This window comes from Gopherus evgoodei, chromosome 1, assembly GCF_007399415.2.
Source record: "Gopherus evgoodei ecotype Sinaloan lineage chromosome 1, rGopEvg1_v1.p, whole genome shotgun sequence".
NCBI classification, from domain to species: domain Eukaryota; kingdom Metazoa; phylum Chordata; order Testudines; family Testudinidae; genus Gopherus; species Gopherus evgoodei.
Genome location: NC_044322.1, coordinates 57,608,663 through 57,628,574, shown reverse-complemented (window position 1 = coordinate 57,628,574; position 19,912 = coordinate 57,608,663). Strand labels below are relative to the sequence as shown.

General features: G+C 40.7%; 1 protein-coding gene across 3 annotated transcripts in view; it reads left to right on the top strand.

Moving 5' to 3' along the window:
• Window positions 1–19,912, top strand: part of GTF2F2 (general transcription factor IIF subunit 2) — a 167,957-nt gene that overhangs the window by 126,869 nt on the left and 21,176 nt on the right. For all 3 annotated transcript variants that reach the window (XM_030565513.1, XM_030565504.1, XM_030565495.1), the window contains one exon: window positions 5,320–5,419. In XM_030565513.1, the coding sequence (XP_030421373.1) occupies window positions 5,320–5,419 (100 nt within the window). The remainder of the gene's footprint in view (window positions 1–5,319; window positions 5,420–19,912) is intronic.

Sequence of the window (19,912 nt, the reverse complement as noted above, 5' to 3'; positions counted from 1 at the left end):
CCTCTGTTTGGCACTGATGAGGCCATATCTGGAGTATTGTCCAGTTTTGGACCCTCAGCTACATAAAGGATGTGGACAAATTGGAGAGTGTCCAATGGAAGGCAACAAAAATGATTAGGAGGCTGGGGCACATGACTTATGAGGCGAGGCTGAGGGAACTGGTCTTGTTTAGTCTGCAAGAGAGAAGAGTGGGGGGGAATTTCATAGCCTTCAGCTACTTGAAGTGGGGTTCCAAAGAGAATGGAGCTAGGCTGTTCTCATCATGGCAGATGACAGAACAAGTAGCAATGGTCTCAAGTTGCAGTGGGGGAGCTTTAGGTTGGATTTTAAGAAAACTATTTCACTAGGAGGGTGGTGAAGCACTGGAATAGGTTACCTAGGGAGGCGGTGGAATCTCCATCCTTAGAGGTTTTTAAGGCCCAGCTTGACACAGCCCTGGCTGGGATGATGTAATTGGGTTTGGTCCTGCTTTGAGCAGGGGGTTGGACTAGATGACCTTCTAAGATCTCTTCCAACCCCAATCTTCTGTGATTCTATGATCATTATTTAACATCAGTACAGTGCTTTAGAAACTTAAAGAATTAGATGAGTATTTACTAAGTGTTATTAAATTGCTCATGTGGGCAATCCTAAAGAGGAGACTGTATCTCAGCATTTGCACATAGTACACATTGTATCTTGGCAGTGCTACTGGGGATGTGTTATGATCAGGAGCACAGGCACGGTGCCCTGCTATTGCAAGGGTGCTGTGTAGTGGTGTGAAAGGATGATGGGAACAAGAGGGAAATTTAAAATAATGAGAGAGAAAAGTAGAGACACTGAAATGGCCTTGAGGAGTTTGTTCTAGTGGCCTAATGGCAGAGCATCTGAATTCAAGCCTAAGCTGTGGTCACATAGGACAGAGTAGGCCCGTTACTCAATGAAGGGGGGAAGACAATAACAGAAAATGTGGAAATGGCAGAGGTGTTTAATGACTTCTTTGTTTCGGTTTTCACCAAGAAGATTGGTGGCGATTGGACGTCTAACATAGTCAATGAGGTTTGATCACAGTGAATGTGAGATATGATCACAGTCTTAAATAGGGAAAGAACAAGTCAAAAATTACTTAGACAAGTTAGATGTCTTCAAATCACCAGGGCCTGATGAAATGCATCCTAGAATACTCAAGTTACTGACTGAGGAGATATCTGAGCCATTAGCAAATATCTTTGAAAAGTTGTGAAAGACGAGAGACATTCCAGACGACTGGAAAAGGACAAATATAGTGCCCATTTATAAAAAGGGAAATAAGGACAACCTGGGAAATTAGAGACCAGTCACCTTAACTTCTGTACCCGGAAAGATAATGGAGCGAATAATTAAGCAATCAATTTGTAAATACCTAGAAGATATTAAAGTGATAAATAACAGTCAGCAAGGATTTGTCAAGAACAAAACGTGTCAAACCAACCTGAGACTTTTCATTGACAGAGTAACAAGCCTTGTGGATAGGGGGAAGTGATAGATGTGATATATCTTGACTTTAGTAAGGCTTTTGACCTCATAAACAAACTAGGGAAATACAACCTAGATGGAGCTACTATAAGTTGAGTGCATAACTGGTTGGAAAATCATTCCCAGAGAGTAGTTATCAGTGGTTCAGTCATGCTGGAAGGGCATAACGAGTGGGATCCTGCAGGGATCGGTTCTGGATCCGGTTCTGTTCAATATCTTCATCAAGTATTTAGATAATGGCATAGAGATTACACTTATAAAGTTTGTGGATAATACCAAGGTAGGGGGGTATTTAAAATGCTTTGGAGGATAGGATTAAAATTCAGAATGATCTGGACAAACTGGAGAAATGGTCTGATGTAAATAGGATGAAATTCAATAAGGACAAATGCAAAGTACTCCACTTAGGAAGGAACAGTCAGTTGCACACATACAAAATGGAAAATGACTGCCTAGGAAGGAGTACTGTGGAAAAGGATCTGGGGGTCATAGTGGATCACAAGCTAAATATGAGTCAACAATGTAACACTGTTGCAAAAAAAGCAGACATAATTCTGGGATGGATTAGCAGGAGTATTGTAAGCAAAACACAAGAAGTAATTCTTCCGCTCTACTCCACGCTGGTTAGGCCTCAACTGGAGTATTGTGTATGATTCTGGGCACCATATTTCAGGAAAGATGTGGACAAACTGGAGAAAGTCCAGAGAAGAGCAACAAAAATAATTAAAGGTCTAGAAAGCATGACTTACAAGGTAAGAATGAAAAAATTGGGTTTGTTTAGTCTGAAGAAGAGAAGACTGAGAGGGGACATGATAACAGTTTTCAAGTACACAAAAGGTTTTTACAAGGAGGGAGAAAAATTGTTCTGCTTAACCTCTGAGGATAGGACAAGAAGCAATGGGTTTAAATTGCATCAAGGCAGGCTTAGGTTGGACATTAGGAAAAGCTTCCTAACTGTCAGAGTGGTTAAGCACTGGAATAAATTGCCTAGGGAGGTTCTGGAATCTCCATCATTGGAGATTTTTAAGAGCAAGTTGGACCAACACCTGTCAGGGATGGTCTAAATAATACTTAGTCCTGCCATGAGTGCAGGGGACTGGACTTGATGACCTCTCGGGTCCCTTCCGGTTCTATGATTCTGTGATTTCCTGAGAAGTGCAAACCTAGTGCACACTGCCTACTTTATCTCTAGAAACCACTTTTGACAAAGACAAGGAACAGCACTGAGAGGTTTTGTCAGGAACTGTTTCTTGTCCTCCTTTTCTAGGAGCATTGCCTAAAAGAGGGGCCTTGGAGGAGACAAGTGAAATAAGGGAAAAAATCAGGGAGGGGAAAGACTCAAAGACCTAAATAGCCAATTGAGAGGAAAAGACAGGTGTAAAGAAAAGAGAGGAACACAATGGGCCAAATTCTGCCCTGAATTACACCCTGTTTAACCTCACTCACATAAGGGTTACATGAAATTGAGAACAGGGCAGAATTTGGTTCATGATGTCCATTGGGGTTGGGGAGAAGACACAGAAGTTTACTTTCACTGTTTTACCCAGGGCCGGCTCCAGGTCCCAGCGCACCAAGCGCGTGCTTGAGGCGGCATGCCGGGGGGGGGGGCGCTCTGCCAGTTGCCCGGAGGGCAGCAGGCGGCTCCAGTGAACCTCTCGCAGGCGTGCCTGCAGAGGGTCCGCTAGTCCCGTGGCTCCGGTGGACCTCCCGCAGGCTTCCCTGCGGAGGGTCTGCTGGTCCCACGGCTCCGGTGGAGCATCTGCAGGCGTCCCTGCGGAGGGTCTGCTGGTCCCACGGCTCCAGTGGAGCATCCGCAGGCATGCCTGTAGGAGGTCCACGGAGCCGTGAGACTGGCGAGCGGCAGAGCGCCCCCCATGGCGTGCCACTGTGCTTGGGGCAGCAAAATGGCTAGAGCTGGCCCTGGTTTTACCCTCCTTGTCCCTTCTCCAGAAATCAGTCTACTCGCTTGAGAGTGCTTTGGTAACCAAATCAATAACGTATAACAGTAACTGATTAGACTGGAAAACAAAAGAAACTTTTAAAATAGAAAAATGCTGCTTTCATTTGAAAGAACTGGAGCTGAGGACAATGGGCAAGAATTAAATTAAATCCTGGGGAAAACTGCTCCCAGACAGAAGAAAAATTGGCTAACGCTTATGTAGTGAAGATATTTAAACTATATTTTGTTCAGGGTTGGCTTTAATTAGGAATGTTGGCATACTTTACTTGGGTTTAGAGTACAAGGCAGATGTATTTTTAAGACACCCTGAAACTAATAAACAAATAACATCTTTACAAAAATCCCAAAGGAAGTTGAATATATATCTCTGTAGAAGAAAATATAACTGTGACCCAGTGCTCAGAGATGCTAAATTTGAAGGATGATCATTTGTACCTCCAGCTGCTGTATATAGTAGATTCTTAACTTATTTTCCTTCTGAAATTCTCTAAAATAAACACATTGTTCCTGTCAATATAATTTATTTTTCTAGTAGAGACAAAAAGAGGAGATTCTCCCATTGTCAATGTAAACTGGAAAAGTCTATGTTGGATTTAATCTTGTATATCTGACACATTGGCCTTCAAATGTAAAATATAGTTTGAAAAGATACAGGTGCATGGATAGGAACAAGAACTAAAGAGATCAGAGAACTCTGACTTTTTAATCACATTTTTTTTTATATTATCTGGTGGTTTATCAGGTGTTGTATTTTGTGTTGCCTTAGTGTCAATGTTTTTTTCTTCAGTCCCAGACTGACTTCATTGTTCGCTTACCATTATACAATACTTGGATCATGTATGATTAAAAATTGATATTTGTATCTGTAAAGTGTGCCTTTAGGGGAAAAATACTTCACTGGTTGGAAGTTTTCATTTTATTTAAGTGGTGACATCAAACAGAAATTAATTTAAATTTTCTCTCGGGGCAAGTTATCCTATAACTTTCTACTGCAGAGTTTCTTGCACCTTCCTTTGAAGCAATTGTTTATGCCAGTAATACTGAACGAGATTGAGGGCTGGATCTGGCCCAACACAACAATTCCTTTATCCTTTTAGTGTGATGGAATTAGCAAAAATTGTGTAAATCTGAACCTTAGACTAGATATTCAAAAATTGATGTACAGTGACTTTGGACTAAGAGATAGCTTTGTGGTCACTTTTGTTATATATCTTAGCATGCTGACTAATCATATGTTGTTCCAAACTTGGATAACTTTATCCCTGCATTCATGCTTTTATAAGTGACATGCAAAAAAAAATTGTGCTCTTCATTGCTTCTTTATCATGCAAGATGAAGGTCTGAAAAGTCTCTTCTGCATGTTTTTATATTTATCTTTAAAATACTAGGGACATTTGGAGGACTGCATAGCTGAAGTGAATGTTTTCCACAGCCTTCCACTGAATGAACTATAGGTGTGGATTTGAATCTTTAACAAAACTTTTTCTGTCAAGAGTTTATCATGCTTTTGAGTTAAATTATGGTTAATAAATCTGACCATCCCCACTCAATTGCTTTCATTATCTCCTGATGGCGTACTTCCAAGATTTCCTAATAGTCCATAGGGTTCTTGAGCAAAAATAGGATAGACAAGACCTGATTTAAAAAAGAAAAAGATTTATGATTAATCTGGTGTTATAGTATATTTGCTGTATTAAAAAAAACCCAATTATAAATATGAAACGGGGAAGAGTGTACAAATACTACTTTTCTTTGCAATTCACTTTTGATTAGAGTTGGTCCATACTTGTTGATTCTTAGAATAAATTCAGTAGTGGTGTGTGTATTGTGAAGTTCTTAATAGTTATACTCTTTCTCTATTGAAGGCTACAGATAGAAGAATCTTCTAAACCTGTAAGACTATCACAGCAATTGGACAAAGCTGTAACAACCAATTATAAACCTGTGGCTAATCATCAGTATAATGTAAGTTACTTTAATCTTTTTCCCTGCTAATCTTAATCACTGCAAGTCTCTAAGGAATATAGTTGTTCTATATAATGACTCCCCTGTGGGTCCAGGCTTTCTGTGGCCTTTTTTCGTATCAAAAATCTTCACCTTTGAAAATCTCTTATTTCTATGGTATAAAGATTCTGCCTATGTTTTGTTTCCTGGATAACTTCCTTCTCTCTGGAGTCCAGCGCCAATCCAGTGGCTAAGAACTGCTGATTCTAATTCCTCTTTGTTGCATGGCAGAGGCATAGTGGAACTGTCCTTCCTGTTTTTCCTTTCACAACCTCTTTCTGCTGTTTTTATTACCTCTCATCTTTAGTCATGTCTGAAATTCTATTTCGTAGCCTTAAGGGCAGAGACACTGTACCATGAGATGGTACATTCCACTTTTGGGTCATGAATAATGTATTCTGCAGATATGAAAGGCTAAGGAAGTATCTTTAACTTCCAAGCCTTTGCAGCGAGTTTCCTGAATGACGGGAAACAACTGGTAAAGCTTTGCATCATTATTCCTTGATAGTACCTATTTTCTGTGTCAATTACTCTAAAAATATTACATCCAGATTGCAGGTCAGTGTCATCTGGTGTGAATACAAGCTATAATGCCCTCCGTCTTAAAAGATCCTTTTTGTGCAATGTGTATGTGTGCATGTATAATAAGCAACTTAGATGTTGAATGCAAGGAACATTGTTAAAATTAAATCACACTAAGAATTAGTCACTGTATGAGTCATTTGCTCTTTTGTACTTCTGGTTAAGATTTTATTTACATAAAAAAAATGATAACACGCATGGTACACAGCCATTATTTTAGACTACAATTCAATTTAAGACCTGGTCTACACTTAAAATTTAGATTGATGTAGCTGCATTTCTCTGAGTAAGAAAAACTCACTTCCCTTTGTGGCATAGCTATGCCAACGTAACCCATGGAAATGCAGCTAGGTCAATGGAAGAATACTTATATCGACCTATCTACTGCCACTCAGGGAGGTGAACTACCTACGGTGATAGAAAACCCCCTTCTGTCACTATGGGCTGCGTCTACACTATGGGATTAGTGCAGCATAGCTATGGTGCTGTAGCTATGCCACTGTAGTTCCTATAATGTAGACAGCTTATTCTAACAGGTCACAAAATAATCATTCCTTTCTCAGAGCACACTGCTTTTATAGTAGCTATAGTCTAAGGACTGATGTACACACAGATTTCATACCAATATTCCAGTTAGGAATGTGACCTTTTTACCAAAGTAGTTATACTGGTAAACTCTTTAGTGTAGATGCAGTTATACCAGCATGCATGTGCCTTATCCTGGTATAATTTATTCCTCTTCCAATACTGAAATAAGCAACAACAGTAAACTTCTGTCTCACCACACTGGCTAACAAGAAATCAGGTAAACGGTTTCCTTAAATATTTCAGTCCTTGTATGACCCCCCAAAACCCTGGATTAAAAGATGAGTGGTTCTTTACAACCAGTCTCATCAAATAAAAGGTTCTTCTGATCCCAAAGAACCAGCCACACACCCAGGTCAATAAACAACTCAGATCTTACCCAAAAATCACACTGATGCCAATCCTTTAGTATCTAAAATCTAAAGGTTTATTTATAAGAAGAAAGAAAGGTGAAAGTTAAAATTGGTTAAAGGAATCAAATACATACAATAATTGCAAAGTTCTTGGTTCAGGCTTGTAGCAGTGATGGAATAAACTGCTGGCTTGTTAAGTCTCTGGCTGCTTCTAAATCATTGGAAGAACCTCAGTCCTTTGATTAGAATGCTCCCAATAATATAAATCCATAGTCCAGAGGTTTGAGCATGAAAGAGGCTGGACCAGGAAAGAGGCAAAATGGAGGGATTTCCAGGGCCTTTTATAGCTTTTGCCATGTGGAAGGAAACCAGTTGTTTCAAACAAAGCCCTCAACACAGCTAATGGAAAACTACAGGTAAAAGATGGGAGTTTGGAGTCACATGGGCAATTCACATGTCCATGCCCAATTTCACTTAGTCATAGCAGGAAGCCATTACCTATACTTCAGATGGAATGTTCACAGGAAAGTCTGTTCAGTTTAGATGGTCATCTCCCATGGTCCATTGTGAGCTAAGTGTCCTTTTGATGGGCCACTCAGTTTGAATAGTTCCTCCAAGATGTGCTAGCTAACTACCTTGTGGGCATTACCCCAGAAGCAAACATTTGAAATACAGGTATAGAGCCAGTACTCATAACTTCAAATACAAAAATGATACGTGCATACAAATAACATAATTATATTCAGCAAATCATAACCTTTCCATAGACATCTTAGGTGCTACATTTTGTACAAGATTTGTTGCAAATATATAACAGTGGTTGCAGCAATGATCTATATGGTCCTATTTTAATCAGAGAACAAAACACCATATTAGGGGGTTATACTACTTTGACTGTACCACTGTAGTTAAAGCAGTATAACTTTTGTGTGTAGACAAGCCCTAAAGTTTTAGTCTAGTTATAGACTACAGTCATGATGCTATTGATGCAACAACTTTTAATAGTCTTGTAACACAGTTGTTCCCCCAGCCTGTTACTAGATCTCCTAGGATATGTCTACACAGCAAAGAAAATCTCATGGCTGACCCATGCCAGCTGACTTGGGCTCCTGGGGCTTGGGCTCAGGTACTGTTTCATTGCTATGTAGACTTCTGGGCCCGGGCTGGAGCGTGGGCTCCGTGTGAGCCACTGGCTGGGGGCGGCTAGCCCTCAGATTCCCGCCCCTTCCACCCAAGGTCCTGCCCCTTCCGTGCCCCTGGAACCCAGATCCTTCCCACCGTGGCTGCCGGTCCCCGCACCAGGCTGTCTAGTGCCCGCAGCCTCCCCCAGCCTCGGAGCGCCAGGAGGGATAGCGCACAGCAGCACCGCTGCAGCCTCCCCAGCGTACCAGGAGGGAGAGCACGTGGCACTGCTGCAACCCTGGGAAGCAGGGCCCTGGAGTTGCAGTGTGGGCGTGGCCTCGCCGGGCAGCCTCCCCTACCCACCGCCCATAGGCTGGAGCCTGAGCTCTGGAACTCTCCCACCTCACAGGGTCCTAGAGCCCAGGCTCCAGCCCAAGCCCAGACCTCTACCCAGCAATGAAACAGCACCATAGTCCAAGCCCCATGAACCCGAGTTGGCTTGCCCATGTCTAGTTGCTTTGTAGATGTACCCCTAATGAGAACGTGGTTGTAATATGGGAGTACCCAAATTTTAACATGGTTAGCAGCTTGCAGCTGGTCATGTTGATATAAACATCCAAAAGACATACAGTAGGTATCCAGTATGGTTAGTTGTAGAACTTCTGATGGAAAAAGCCTATTAAAATAGATCACTTGCATCATATCATCCCTCCTTCATTCCCCACCAAATGCCAGTGAAGGACTGTTTTCTACAGTGACTTCTCCAGTCCGTGGAATCTAGGTTTAGATGTCCCAAATGGTGAGTCTTCTCCCATTTCTCTTAAAAGATCTCACAATTAAATTTTTCCTGACTTTTTCAGGATGAAATTATTTTCTTAAGCTCATCCCAATATTCTCAGTTATACCACACTGCTCTAATAAGGGCAGCAGTTACCAAGGGACAGGAAAAATATGAAGTAATCTGGGAAGGGGGAAGAAGGGAAAACCTCTACCACGGAAGAGGGAGACTCCCAGGAAGGGCAAAAATGAAAGGAATGGGACAAATGAAAGGGGTGGAGCTACTGACGGGAAGGTGCATAGTAAGTGGGATGTGAGTATGACTCCACCTCTTCGCCTTCCCCTGCCCCATGATGGGAGGTACAGAAGGAAAGGGTAGGAAGAAGAACTGGAGGTGGGCAATCTCTTTTCTTCGTTTTTTTTAATGACATTCCTCATCCATCAGTATGAGAATGGAGGGGAAGAGATTCCTTCTCTCCCAAAATGAAATTAAACCTAGCCTTCTCACTAGAATATTGTAATTGTAACGTTATTGTAACTGGTAATTGTAACTTAGAGTTTTAGTTCTTTGGGGAAGGGAATTTCTCCTTATATATTTGTGAATGCATGCCTGTAGTATTATAACAATGTTCTCACGGCTATGAAACTTCTGTTGCTTAACTGTCTTTTATCATATGCTAACAAAGCTCTCTAGGCTCCACTAAGTGTGTCTACATCATTTTCAGTTTGTTTTAACAATGCAAATAAACAGAATAATACCTGTTGGATGATAATGCAGTCAATAAATGAGACTTCACCTCTGAGTTAATTTTTTAAAAAGTTATTACTTTACTGAGCAGTGCAAAATCATTAACTTTACCAAATAATCTTCAACCATTTGTACCACAACAAAAGTGATAAACTCCTAATATATGGAAGAATGTGTTATATAGTATTTATTTTCAATTTCCCACGTCTCTTGAAGTCTTAAACTGAATGCTGCAGATATTGCTGTTGTCATAAACAGATAAGTAAGAGTTAATAGAACAAAAGTGCTTTATATCTCTTTGCCTGGAAAGGGTTAACAAGAACAGTGAGCCTGGCTGTCACCTGACCAGAGGACCAATCAGAGGACAGGATACTTTCAAATCTTGAGGGATGGAAGTTTTTGTGCTGTGCTGTTAGTTTTGGTTGTTGTTCACTCTGGGGGCCCAGAGTGATCAGATGTGCAACCAGGTTTCTCTCCAATCTCTCCAAATACAGGCTCTTATAAGTTCAGACTAGTGAGTACTAGGTAGATAAAGCGAGTTAGGCTTATGGTTGTTTTCTTTATTTGCAAATGTGTATTTGGTGGAAGGAGTTCAAATGTGTATTTGGCTGAAAGGAGTTCAAATTGTTGTTTTGCTGAAAAGATTTTAATTTGTACTTGTATACTTAGGCTGGGAGTGTGTTCCCAGTGTCTATAGCTGAAAGACCCTGTACCTATTCCATTTTTTTTTAATTTACAAAGATAATTTTTACTGTTTTTTTCTTTCTTTAATTAAATGCTTTTCTTGTTTAAGAACCTGATTGTTTTTTTTTTATTCTGGTGAGACCCCAGGGTACTGGGTCTGGATTCACCAGGTTATTGGTGGGGAGAAAGGAGGGAAGAGGGAGAGAGAGGCTGATTTCTCTCTGTGCCAGGATTACTTTCTCTCAAGAAGAGTCTGGGAGGGGGAAAGAGAAGGAGGGAGGAAGGTGAATTGTCCTCTCTGTTTTGTGATTCAAGGAGTTTGAATCCCACAGTGATCTTCCAGGGTTACCCAGGGAGGTGAAGCCTGGGAGAGGCAACAGTGAGGGAAAGGGTTTACTTTCCTTGTGTTAAGATCCAGAGCGTCTGGGTCTTGGGGGTCCCCGGGCAAGGTTTGGGGGGGACCAGAGTATACCAGGCACTGGAATTCCTGGTTGGTGGCAGTGCTACAGGTTCTTAGCTGGTATTGAGCTTAGAGGAATTCATGCTGGTACGCCATCTTTTGGACGCTAAGGTTCAGAGTGGGGAATTGTACCATGACAGCTATGTATGGAGCTCACTGTGGCCTTGTTAGGAGTAAGACTTGTATTGTTTGTCAGATGTTTTTGCAGCAATATTGGTCAATAAGTCAAGCCTGAAATCTGACTGACTTTAATATGATTTTGCAAGGCCTGAGCCCTAAGAGTGAGATCATAGCATGTAACTTATTGCCTGCAGTGATGGGGTTTCAAGACATTTGTTTCCCTCATAGAAACAGAATGAAAAGCCCTTGGTTTAGGGCTTCTTAATTTTGTTCAGCCATAAGAAACTATGATGATGGGCACTATATTAAAAACACAGAAAGAACATTTCAGAGGCATTGTCTCTAATGTTGTAGCATGGGCCGTGGCAGTCCTAGATACATCCTTTCAGAAGGTGCTGCATGCTCTTCCCGCAACAAGAGCCCAGTTTGCTCTTATCCCCTCTCCTATTTAGAGAGGCTAGTGTCACTGAGCAAAGTGGTGAGAAAATATCTTGTCTCTATTCCCCTCTAAATATGCACCCATACAGGGCTAGTCACCATCTAGCTGTAAACATCTTGATGTTGGCTTAATAAATATCACCACTTCCTTGTTGAGAAATTTTCTGAAGTACTTACTATTTATGTAAGCTTCAGACAATATGTTAGGGATTTGTACTCCATTTAGGTGGTTCTGCAGACTAACAGACCACATTAATTTCAAGCCCTTATAAATGTGTGAAAACAGCACTTTACAATACAAAATATAGTGGTAGGGAATTAAATTGTGTTTAGAGAACATTAGCAGTAAACAGTGTTTTTTTCTTTAAAGGGTATTCATCCATATTATTACCAGTCCCAGACACCTGTCCCACATACGTAGACATGCCCTAGCCCTCAGATAATGAAGAACTTCCAGTCAGGCTGAAAGACTTGAGCCCCCAAAGCCCTTCACCATTTTTCTAAGACCGTTGCTTCCCCTTGTACTGCCATCACTCCCCATTTCCAGCATCCATCACTGTTTACCACTCTCTTCCCTTACCTGTCAGCTCCTTTCCTTTAGTAGCTTCTCTCTCCTCTTTCAAATCAGCTGCAAGCCCTTCCTGTCACCAGCCTCTCTTTCCCTGTGACTGCTCCTATTTGCTGCTGCATTCTCCTGTGGAGACCTCTTTTCGTCCGTTGTTGGCATGGGCTTTGCTTACCCAGTCTGACCCTATAACCTTCCCAGTCTCTCAGCACAAAGCCTACCACTTCCATTTCTCTGCTTATGCATGTCCTCCAGGTTGACTCAACCTCATTCATTTTGGCTGCATTTACATTGAGGATGTCTGAAACTCTCCCACCTGTGGTATAGTATTGGTAAAACTCCACTGTGCTAACAGTGAGAGTACTAAATATAGGCTGATCTCATAGATTTTTACCACCATGCTATGTAACCCTGCTTACAGCATGGCTAGACTATATGGTTGAAACAGCAGAAGTTGCTAGTACCATGTCTTACACTGATGGTGCTACTGTTGCTGAAAGAGTAGAACAATTTTCAGAAAAAGCTTAGGGTGTAGACAAGACCTTACTTCAACACACAGTGTGAAATCTCTTCAGCAAATGCACATTAGGTTGTTCTTCAGAATACCAGGCAGACCAAGAAATCAGTTTTGAGTTGGACTGTGAATTTCATTGTTAAATTAATTGCATTTATTTGTTTGCTAGAGTGGTGTCTTTGCAGGCTGAAATGATAAATGTCGGGGTGTTTCACTGACTACAGAATAGTTCCTCATTTTAAAAAAAGGAGTTTTGAAAAGAATACAGAACTTTTTTAAAGCTTCTTTCAAATGTTTTTTTAAGAGAAAACTTTACTTTCACCTATCACGTCTTTTTCTTCGTCTTTGTATTAACCATCTGCTGAAGAAATATAATACATGTCTGTATTAATGACACCTTCAAATAGGGAATCTTGGCAACCTTCCAGTAAGACTAGCGATGCACTGTGAAGGTAAACAAAGAAAAATTGATCTTGTACAAAGAATTGCAGGGGATAAAACAGCAACTTCAGTGCTTACCATCCAATCCCAAAACTACACCCTTATGATATCCAAATATATTTTAATATTTTGGCTTTTTTAATTTAAGAAAATATTAATTTAGCTTATACAGTGTCTATATATATCATGCTACACACACAAACTGTTTTGGTTCTCTTGCAGGATGTATCTTGTTACAAAAGATGAATAAAGTTAAAGTGAGGCATTGTAACTTTATAAGAACTGTCGTGTCAGTCCTCACAGCTGTGGAGAGAATGCTACAGCAATACTATATTTTTTAAAAATCTCAATATTCACACTGCTTTTGGTGCTCCTACAGTGCAGTGGGAGCTGTTGCTGAAGTTTTAAGCTAATTTTGAGCATCGCTAATTAACATGACTGAGATACTGATTGAAAATAACTGAATGTTTCCAACAAAATAATGAAGTTTTAACAATACAAGACCTCACTCCTAGAGTAATCTTTGCTAAGAAGTGAGGAGTGATAATCACTTTTGTGTGTGAATTGGTGTATGGGATTAATGATTTATGAATTCTAGAGTACTCAAGCTTCATTTTTATAGAGAGCACTTGTCTGTGGCTTAGATAATCAAGAGAATGCAAAATGAAAGCTCCCAATGGGAAGAAATTAATTAGCCTATAAAATTGCAAAGTAGCAGAGAAACAGAAATGTTGTCCATTGCCATTTAGCAGATAATAAAATAGCAGTATTTCAGCTCAGTTAAAAAACAAAATGCATACTGTTCCATAACATTTTCTTGGGGTCAAAAATTAGATATTGCAGTATGTGAGAACCTTTGATAAAATAGTCCCATAAAAGGCTAACAGCAGTGGGGATTGTTTTGAGGATCTCCTCATAATAATGTGGTGCAAGATCACTTGATTTCCTCCTCTGTGTAGAAAGTCTCCATTTTAGAGAGTAAGCATTTTTGCTTGACAGTGTCAAATTTTAACAGGTTGTTTCTCCAAGTGAAGATAATCAGTCTCTAAACAAGTTTTCTCTAAATCTCACTTGTTCAGGTACAAGGATGCTGAATGAAAGGCAGGAGGATTTAGCTCATATTTTTGCTTCAAAAAATCCCTTAAACTGTTTTTTTCTCTCACTTTAGTTTGACCTTCCACCTCAGGGTGTCGTTTGGTTTGGTTTGGTTCTTGAGTGATTGATAGGAACAGAAAATTCCTAAAAGGATTTTAGGAAATCAAGTCAGTGTTACTCTTCTGGAAAAATCATTCAACCTGGAGTGACAGGCTCTCTCCACCTTTCATGCCCAAAATCTCAACAATTATGTTTTTGAGTTATTGAAGTCACCAAACTCAAAAGCAGGCAAAGGATAATGGACTTTTGCCACGGAAGAGAGATCAGATTATCATAGAATCATAAAACTGGAAGAGACCGCGAGAAGTTATCTAGTCCAGTCCCCTGCACTCAGAGCAGGACTAAATATTATCTAGACCATCCCTGACAGGTGTTTGTCCAACCTGCTCTTAAAAATCCCAATGATGGAGATTCCACAACCTCCCTAGGCAATTTATTCCAGTGATTAACCACTCTGACAGTTAGGAAGCTTTTCCTAACGTCCAACCTAAGCCTGCCTTGATTCAATTTAAGCCATTGCTTCTTGTCCTATCCTCAGAGGTTAAGAAGAACAATTTTTCTCCCTCCTCCTTGTAAAAACCTTTTATGTACTTGAAAACTGTTATCATGTCCCTTCTTTCTTCTCTTCTCCAGACTAAACAAACCTCATAGATCATGTTTTCTAGACCTTTAATCATTTTTGTTGCTCTTCTCTGGACTTTTTCCATTTTCCTCACATCTTTCCTGAAATATGGTGCCCGGAACTGGACACAATACTCTAGTTGAGACCTAATCAGTGTGGAGTAGAGCGGAAGACTTAGTTCTCGTATCTTGCTTACAATACTCCTACTAATCCATCCCAGAATAATCTTTGCTTTTTTTGCCACAGCATTACACTGTTGACTCATACTTAGCTTGTGAATCCACTATGACTCCCAGATCCTTTTCCGCAGTACTCCTTCCTAGGCAGTCATTTCCCATTTTGTATGTGTGCAACTGATTGTTCCTTCCGAAGTGGAGTACTTTGCATTTTTCTTTATTGAATTTCATCCTATTTACTTCAGACCATTTCTCTAGTTTATCCAGCTCATTTATTTTAATCCTATCCTCCAAAGCACTTGCAATCCTTCCCAGCTTGGTATCGTCCGCAAAATTTACAAGTGTACTCTCTATGCCATTTTCTAAATCATGGATCTGCAACCTTTGACACGCGGCCCACCAGGGTAAGCATCCTGGTGGGCCAGGCAGGTTTGTTTACCTGCCACGTCCGCAGGTTCGGCCGATCGTGGCTCCCACTGGCCTCAGTTCGCCACTCCAGGCCAATGGGGGCGGCAGGAAGCGGCAGCCAGCACATTCCTCAAGCCGCACTGCTTCCTATAGCCCCTTTTGGCCTGAGAAGGCAAACCGCGGCCAGTGGGAGTCGCGATCAGCAGAACCTGTGGACGCAGCAGGTAAACAAACCATCCTGGCCTACCAGGGTACTTACCCTGGTGGGCCACCTGCAAAAGGTTTCCAATCCCTGATCTAAATCATTGATGAAGATATTGAACAGAATCAGACCCAGAACTGATCACTACGGGACCCCACTCATTATGCCCTTCCAGCATGACTGTGAACCTCTGATAACTACTCTCTAGGAATGATTTTCCAACCAGTTATGCACCCACCGTATGGTAGCTCCATTCTAGGTTGTATTTTCCTAGTTTGTTTATGAGATGGTCATGGAAGACATTATCAAAAGCGTTACTAAAGTCAAGATATACCACATCTACCGCTTCCCCCTATCCACAAGGCTTGTTACCCTGTCAAAGAAAGCTGTCAGGTTGGTTTGACACATTTTGTTCTTGACAAATCCATGCTGACTGTTGTTTATCATCTTATTACCTTCTAGGTATTTGCAAATTGATTGCTTAATTATTTGCTCCATTATCTTTCTGGGTACAGAAGTTGAACTGAGTGGTCTGAAATTCCCCGGTCCTTATTTGTCCTTTTCCAGTCTTCTGGAATGTCTCCAGTCTTCCATGACTTTTCAAAGATAATTGCTAATGGCTCAGATATCACCTCAGTCAGCTCCTTGCATATTTCAGGATGCATTTCATCAGGCCGTGGTGATTTGAAGACATCTAACTTGTCGAAGAGTAGCAGCCATGTTAGTCTGTATCCGCAAAAAGAACAGGAGCACTTGTGGCACCTTAAAGACTAACAAATTTATTTGAGCATAAGCTTTCGTGGGCTACAGCCCACTTCATCGGATGCATGTTGTGGAAAATACAGTAGGAAGTGATACACACACACACACACACACACACACACACACACACACACACACACAGAGAACATGGAACAATGGGTGTTACCATACACACACTAGCAAGAGTGATCAGTTAAGGTATGAGCTTTACCAGCAGGAGAGAAAAAAAAACTTTTTGTAGTGGTAAACATCCAAGTTGCCTTCCACTTTCAAATTCTCAACCAGTTCCTCCCTATTTATCAAAATCAAATCTAGACCATCCTCCCCCAGTAGCTTTCTCAACCATCTGAAATAAAAAATTGTCTCCAATACATTCCAAGAATTCGTTGGATAATCTGTGCCCTGCTGTGTTATATTCTCAACACATGTCTGGGTAGTTGAAGTCCCCCATCACCACCAAGTCCTGTGCTTTGGATATTGTTTAAAAAACCTAATCCACCTCTTCTTAGTTAGGTGGTCTGTAGTAGACCCCTATCATGACATCACCCATGTTTTCTACCCCTTTTATCCTTACCCAGAGACGTTCAACAAGTCTTTCTCTTATTTCTATTATGTAGGATCCCAGGACCTTAAAAGAGCCACAATTGGAGCTATCCTCTTCCTTTCTCCTTCCTACTGGACCTGGCTTTTCTAATATCAGAAGCCTTTGTGGCAGCCATAGCATGACCGGATAATCCCACCTCTGCTCCTCCTAGCTTCAGAAAGTGCTTACACTTAAAACCTCTTTGGGTCCACCTGTTAAATTTCTGTTGATCCGGTCCATGTGTCTCTTCTTATGATAACTTATATATTATGGGTGTATCATATGAAAACTCACTTCAGATATATTTATAGGCTAAAGGCCTGGGCCTCTACAACTATTCTGCATTTGTCCCCATTTGCCAAATGCCACATGGACCTGACTTCCCTGAGGACTCCCTTCAAGAGACAGTTCCTTATCAGTCGAGGCATTTTGGTCTTGAAGGACTTTCCTATCTTATGATGGAACATCACTGAATTGCATCCCTCCAAAGAGCTAGAGGTGCTTTTCATACATGTTGAGTTATAATGTAGTGCTGCTATCCAACTGCATCCTGCTGTCAGAAGTTAATTGATGTTACCAGTTTTCATTTCAGCCTCCTAGTTGATTCCTCCAAGATTAGCAAGGTGCTGTTTGAGAAAGCAAGAAGTGAGCTGCCTTTCACAAAGTTGATTCTGCTGTGGCTACTTTTGCTGGAAAACCCCCTCTCCCAGTAGAGGACAGTGCCAGTCCTTGAGTCCCTCAACACAAAGTTATCACTCTCTTATAAAAGAAGTCCCATTCATTTTTCTGTTCTTGCCGAACAGTCTACTTATCAGCTATATGCTTGGAAATAATTACAAGTTATTGACAGGATTAGGAGATCCCTCTGGGCACTACAGTAATGCCAATGTTAGTAACTGGCCTCGTAAACTTTCACAGCAGCATTGAGAGGTGATTAATGGCTTCCCCCTCTCCATCCCCCACGTCCCCAATGGACAGGGAAGGGTGAGTCAGCTGCATTTTTATTTACATTGCAGTAAATAAGGTAAAAGGCCAAAGTGACCAATAGCTAACACATTTTTCAGCTCCAGTCTCACTGATCACTGATGTTTATGTAAGTAAGAGACCATCTACCTAAAGACTGACCTTGTCCTAAGCAAAGCTGGTCATTCAACGTTTTTTGTTGTTTTGTTTTGAATTAATGAAGAAGATTCTTGTTGCCCAGAGGGACCAATACTCATTCATCCTTTAGCCCACTTCCTGAATTTTTGAATGTATAAGCATATTAAACTAGTCTTTCTGGCCATACTTTCTGCAAAAGATACTTTAAATTTCAATGGAGAAGGTTTTTATTCAAGGCTGTTTTTAAAGAGTCCCTCAGTACAATCGATGTACTTGAGCGTGAAACAGCCAAAGGGAAGATATTTTCAGAAACCAAACTGAGAGACAGTAATTTCCAACAGGAGCTTTATATTGTTTGTAGTTCTATAGTAAGTTAAACTGATTTTAAAGATATGTTTGATTCCTCTCTCTTCTGTTTCTTCCTCCCCGCTCCCATCTCCCTCCATATTATGTTGTCACTACGGGACATGACACTGACTTTGGGCAGGCCAGTGAATCTCTCTCTCTTGGTTTCCCCCCATGTAAAATCAGGATGATTCTTCCTTACTTCATATATTTATTATTACTAATAATTATAGGGATGTTATTCATTAATGTTTATAAAGCTATTTGAGTTCCTCAGATGGAAAGTGTTATATGCACAAAGTATTATTACAGCACTTAGATATCACAATAATAATGGACACTTCAGAAACACCAAAAAGAGATTCGTTGCAGAATGCCAAAGTCTGCTCTTACTTGCAAACATGCCAATCTGGAATAACTCCGTGGAAGCCAGTCTCATTATTCCAGACCTGCACTGGTGTAACGGAGAACAGAATTGGCTGATAACATATAAAGATTAAAAAAAAAGAAAACCAGAAGCTCTCCTTTTCATTTTATAGCTAGAGTTAAGGAAATCCATGGATAGGTCTTTTTACCTATCAAGTAATGGGACAATGAGCAATTGCCACTTTACAGCAACAACCTCCTGCAGACCAAACACATTAATTTATGTCAGTTATTTGTCAAAATACAAATTGTCATAAACACATAGCTAAGGGTTAATGTCTCTTTCACCTATAAAGGGTTAACCAACAGTGACCTGCAAACACCTGACCAGAGGACCAATCAGGAAACAAGACTTTTTCAAATCTGGGTGGAGGGAAGTTTTGGGTGTGAGTCCTTTGTTCTTTGTCTCGGTTCGGTGACCCTCTCAGCTCTGGGAGTGATCTCTGTATCTCCAAGTTTCTATTCTTCTGTTTCCAAGTTGTAAGTACAAGGATAGTAAGACAATAGGTTTATATTGTTTTTTTGTATTTACATGTGTGTAGTTGCTGGAATGTTTTAAATTGTATTCTTTTTGGATAAGGCTGTTTATTCATTTTTTTCTTTTAAGCAATTGACCCTATATATTGTCACCTTGATACAGAGACCATTTTTATGTCTTTTTCTTTCTCTTTATATAAAGCTTTCTTTTTAAGACCTGTTTGAGTTTTTTCACTGGTTAAGGCTAAGAAACGACGGGAGGGGGAAAATCTCTTTGTGTTAGATTTACTAAGCCTGACTTTGCATACTCTCTGGGGGAGGGGAGGGAGAGATTTGATCTCTCGGTACTTGTGTTTCAAGGACTTGAAGCAGGGAATATCCTAGAGTACCCAGGTCGGGAAAATCTGGGAGGAGGTAAAGAGGGGGAAGGGAAGTGGGTTATTTCCCTTGGTAGTGAGACTCAGGACATCTGAGTCTTGGGGTCTCCCAGGGAAGGTTTGGGGGAGACCAGAGTGAGCCAGACCCTGGAATTTTCTGGCTGGTGGCAGCGATATCAGATCCAAGCTGGTAATTAAGTTTGGAGGTTTCATGCTAGCTTCTCATGTTCTGAACTCTAAGGTTCAGATCTGAGTAGGAGAGTTATGACACAAATAAAATCACTAATAGAACATTGTCATCAGATCAATGGCTTTACCTTTTAAAATAGTGTGGCTTCACTTCATGTCTGTCTTACTTTCAGCAGACGATTATTTATGTGATAGCCATCTTCTCCTTTGATACTAGCTCAACTGATATGAGAAAAGAGTCC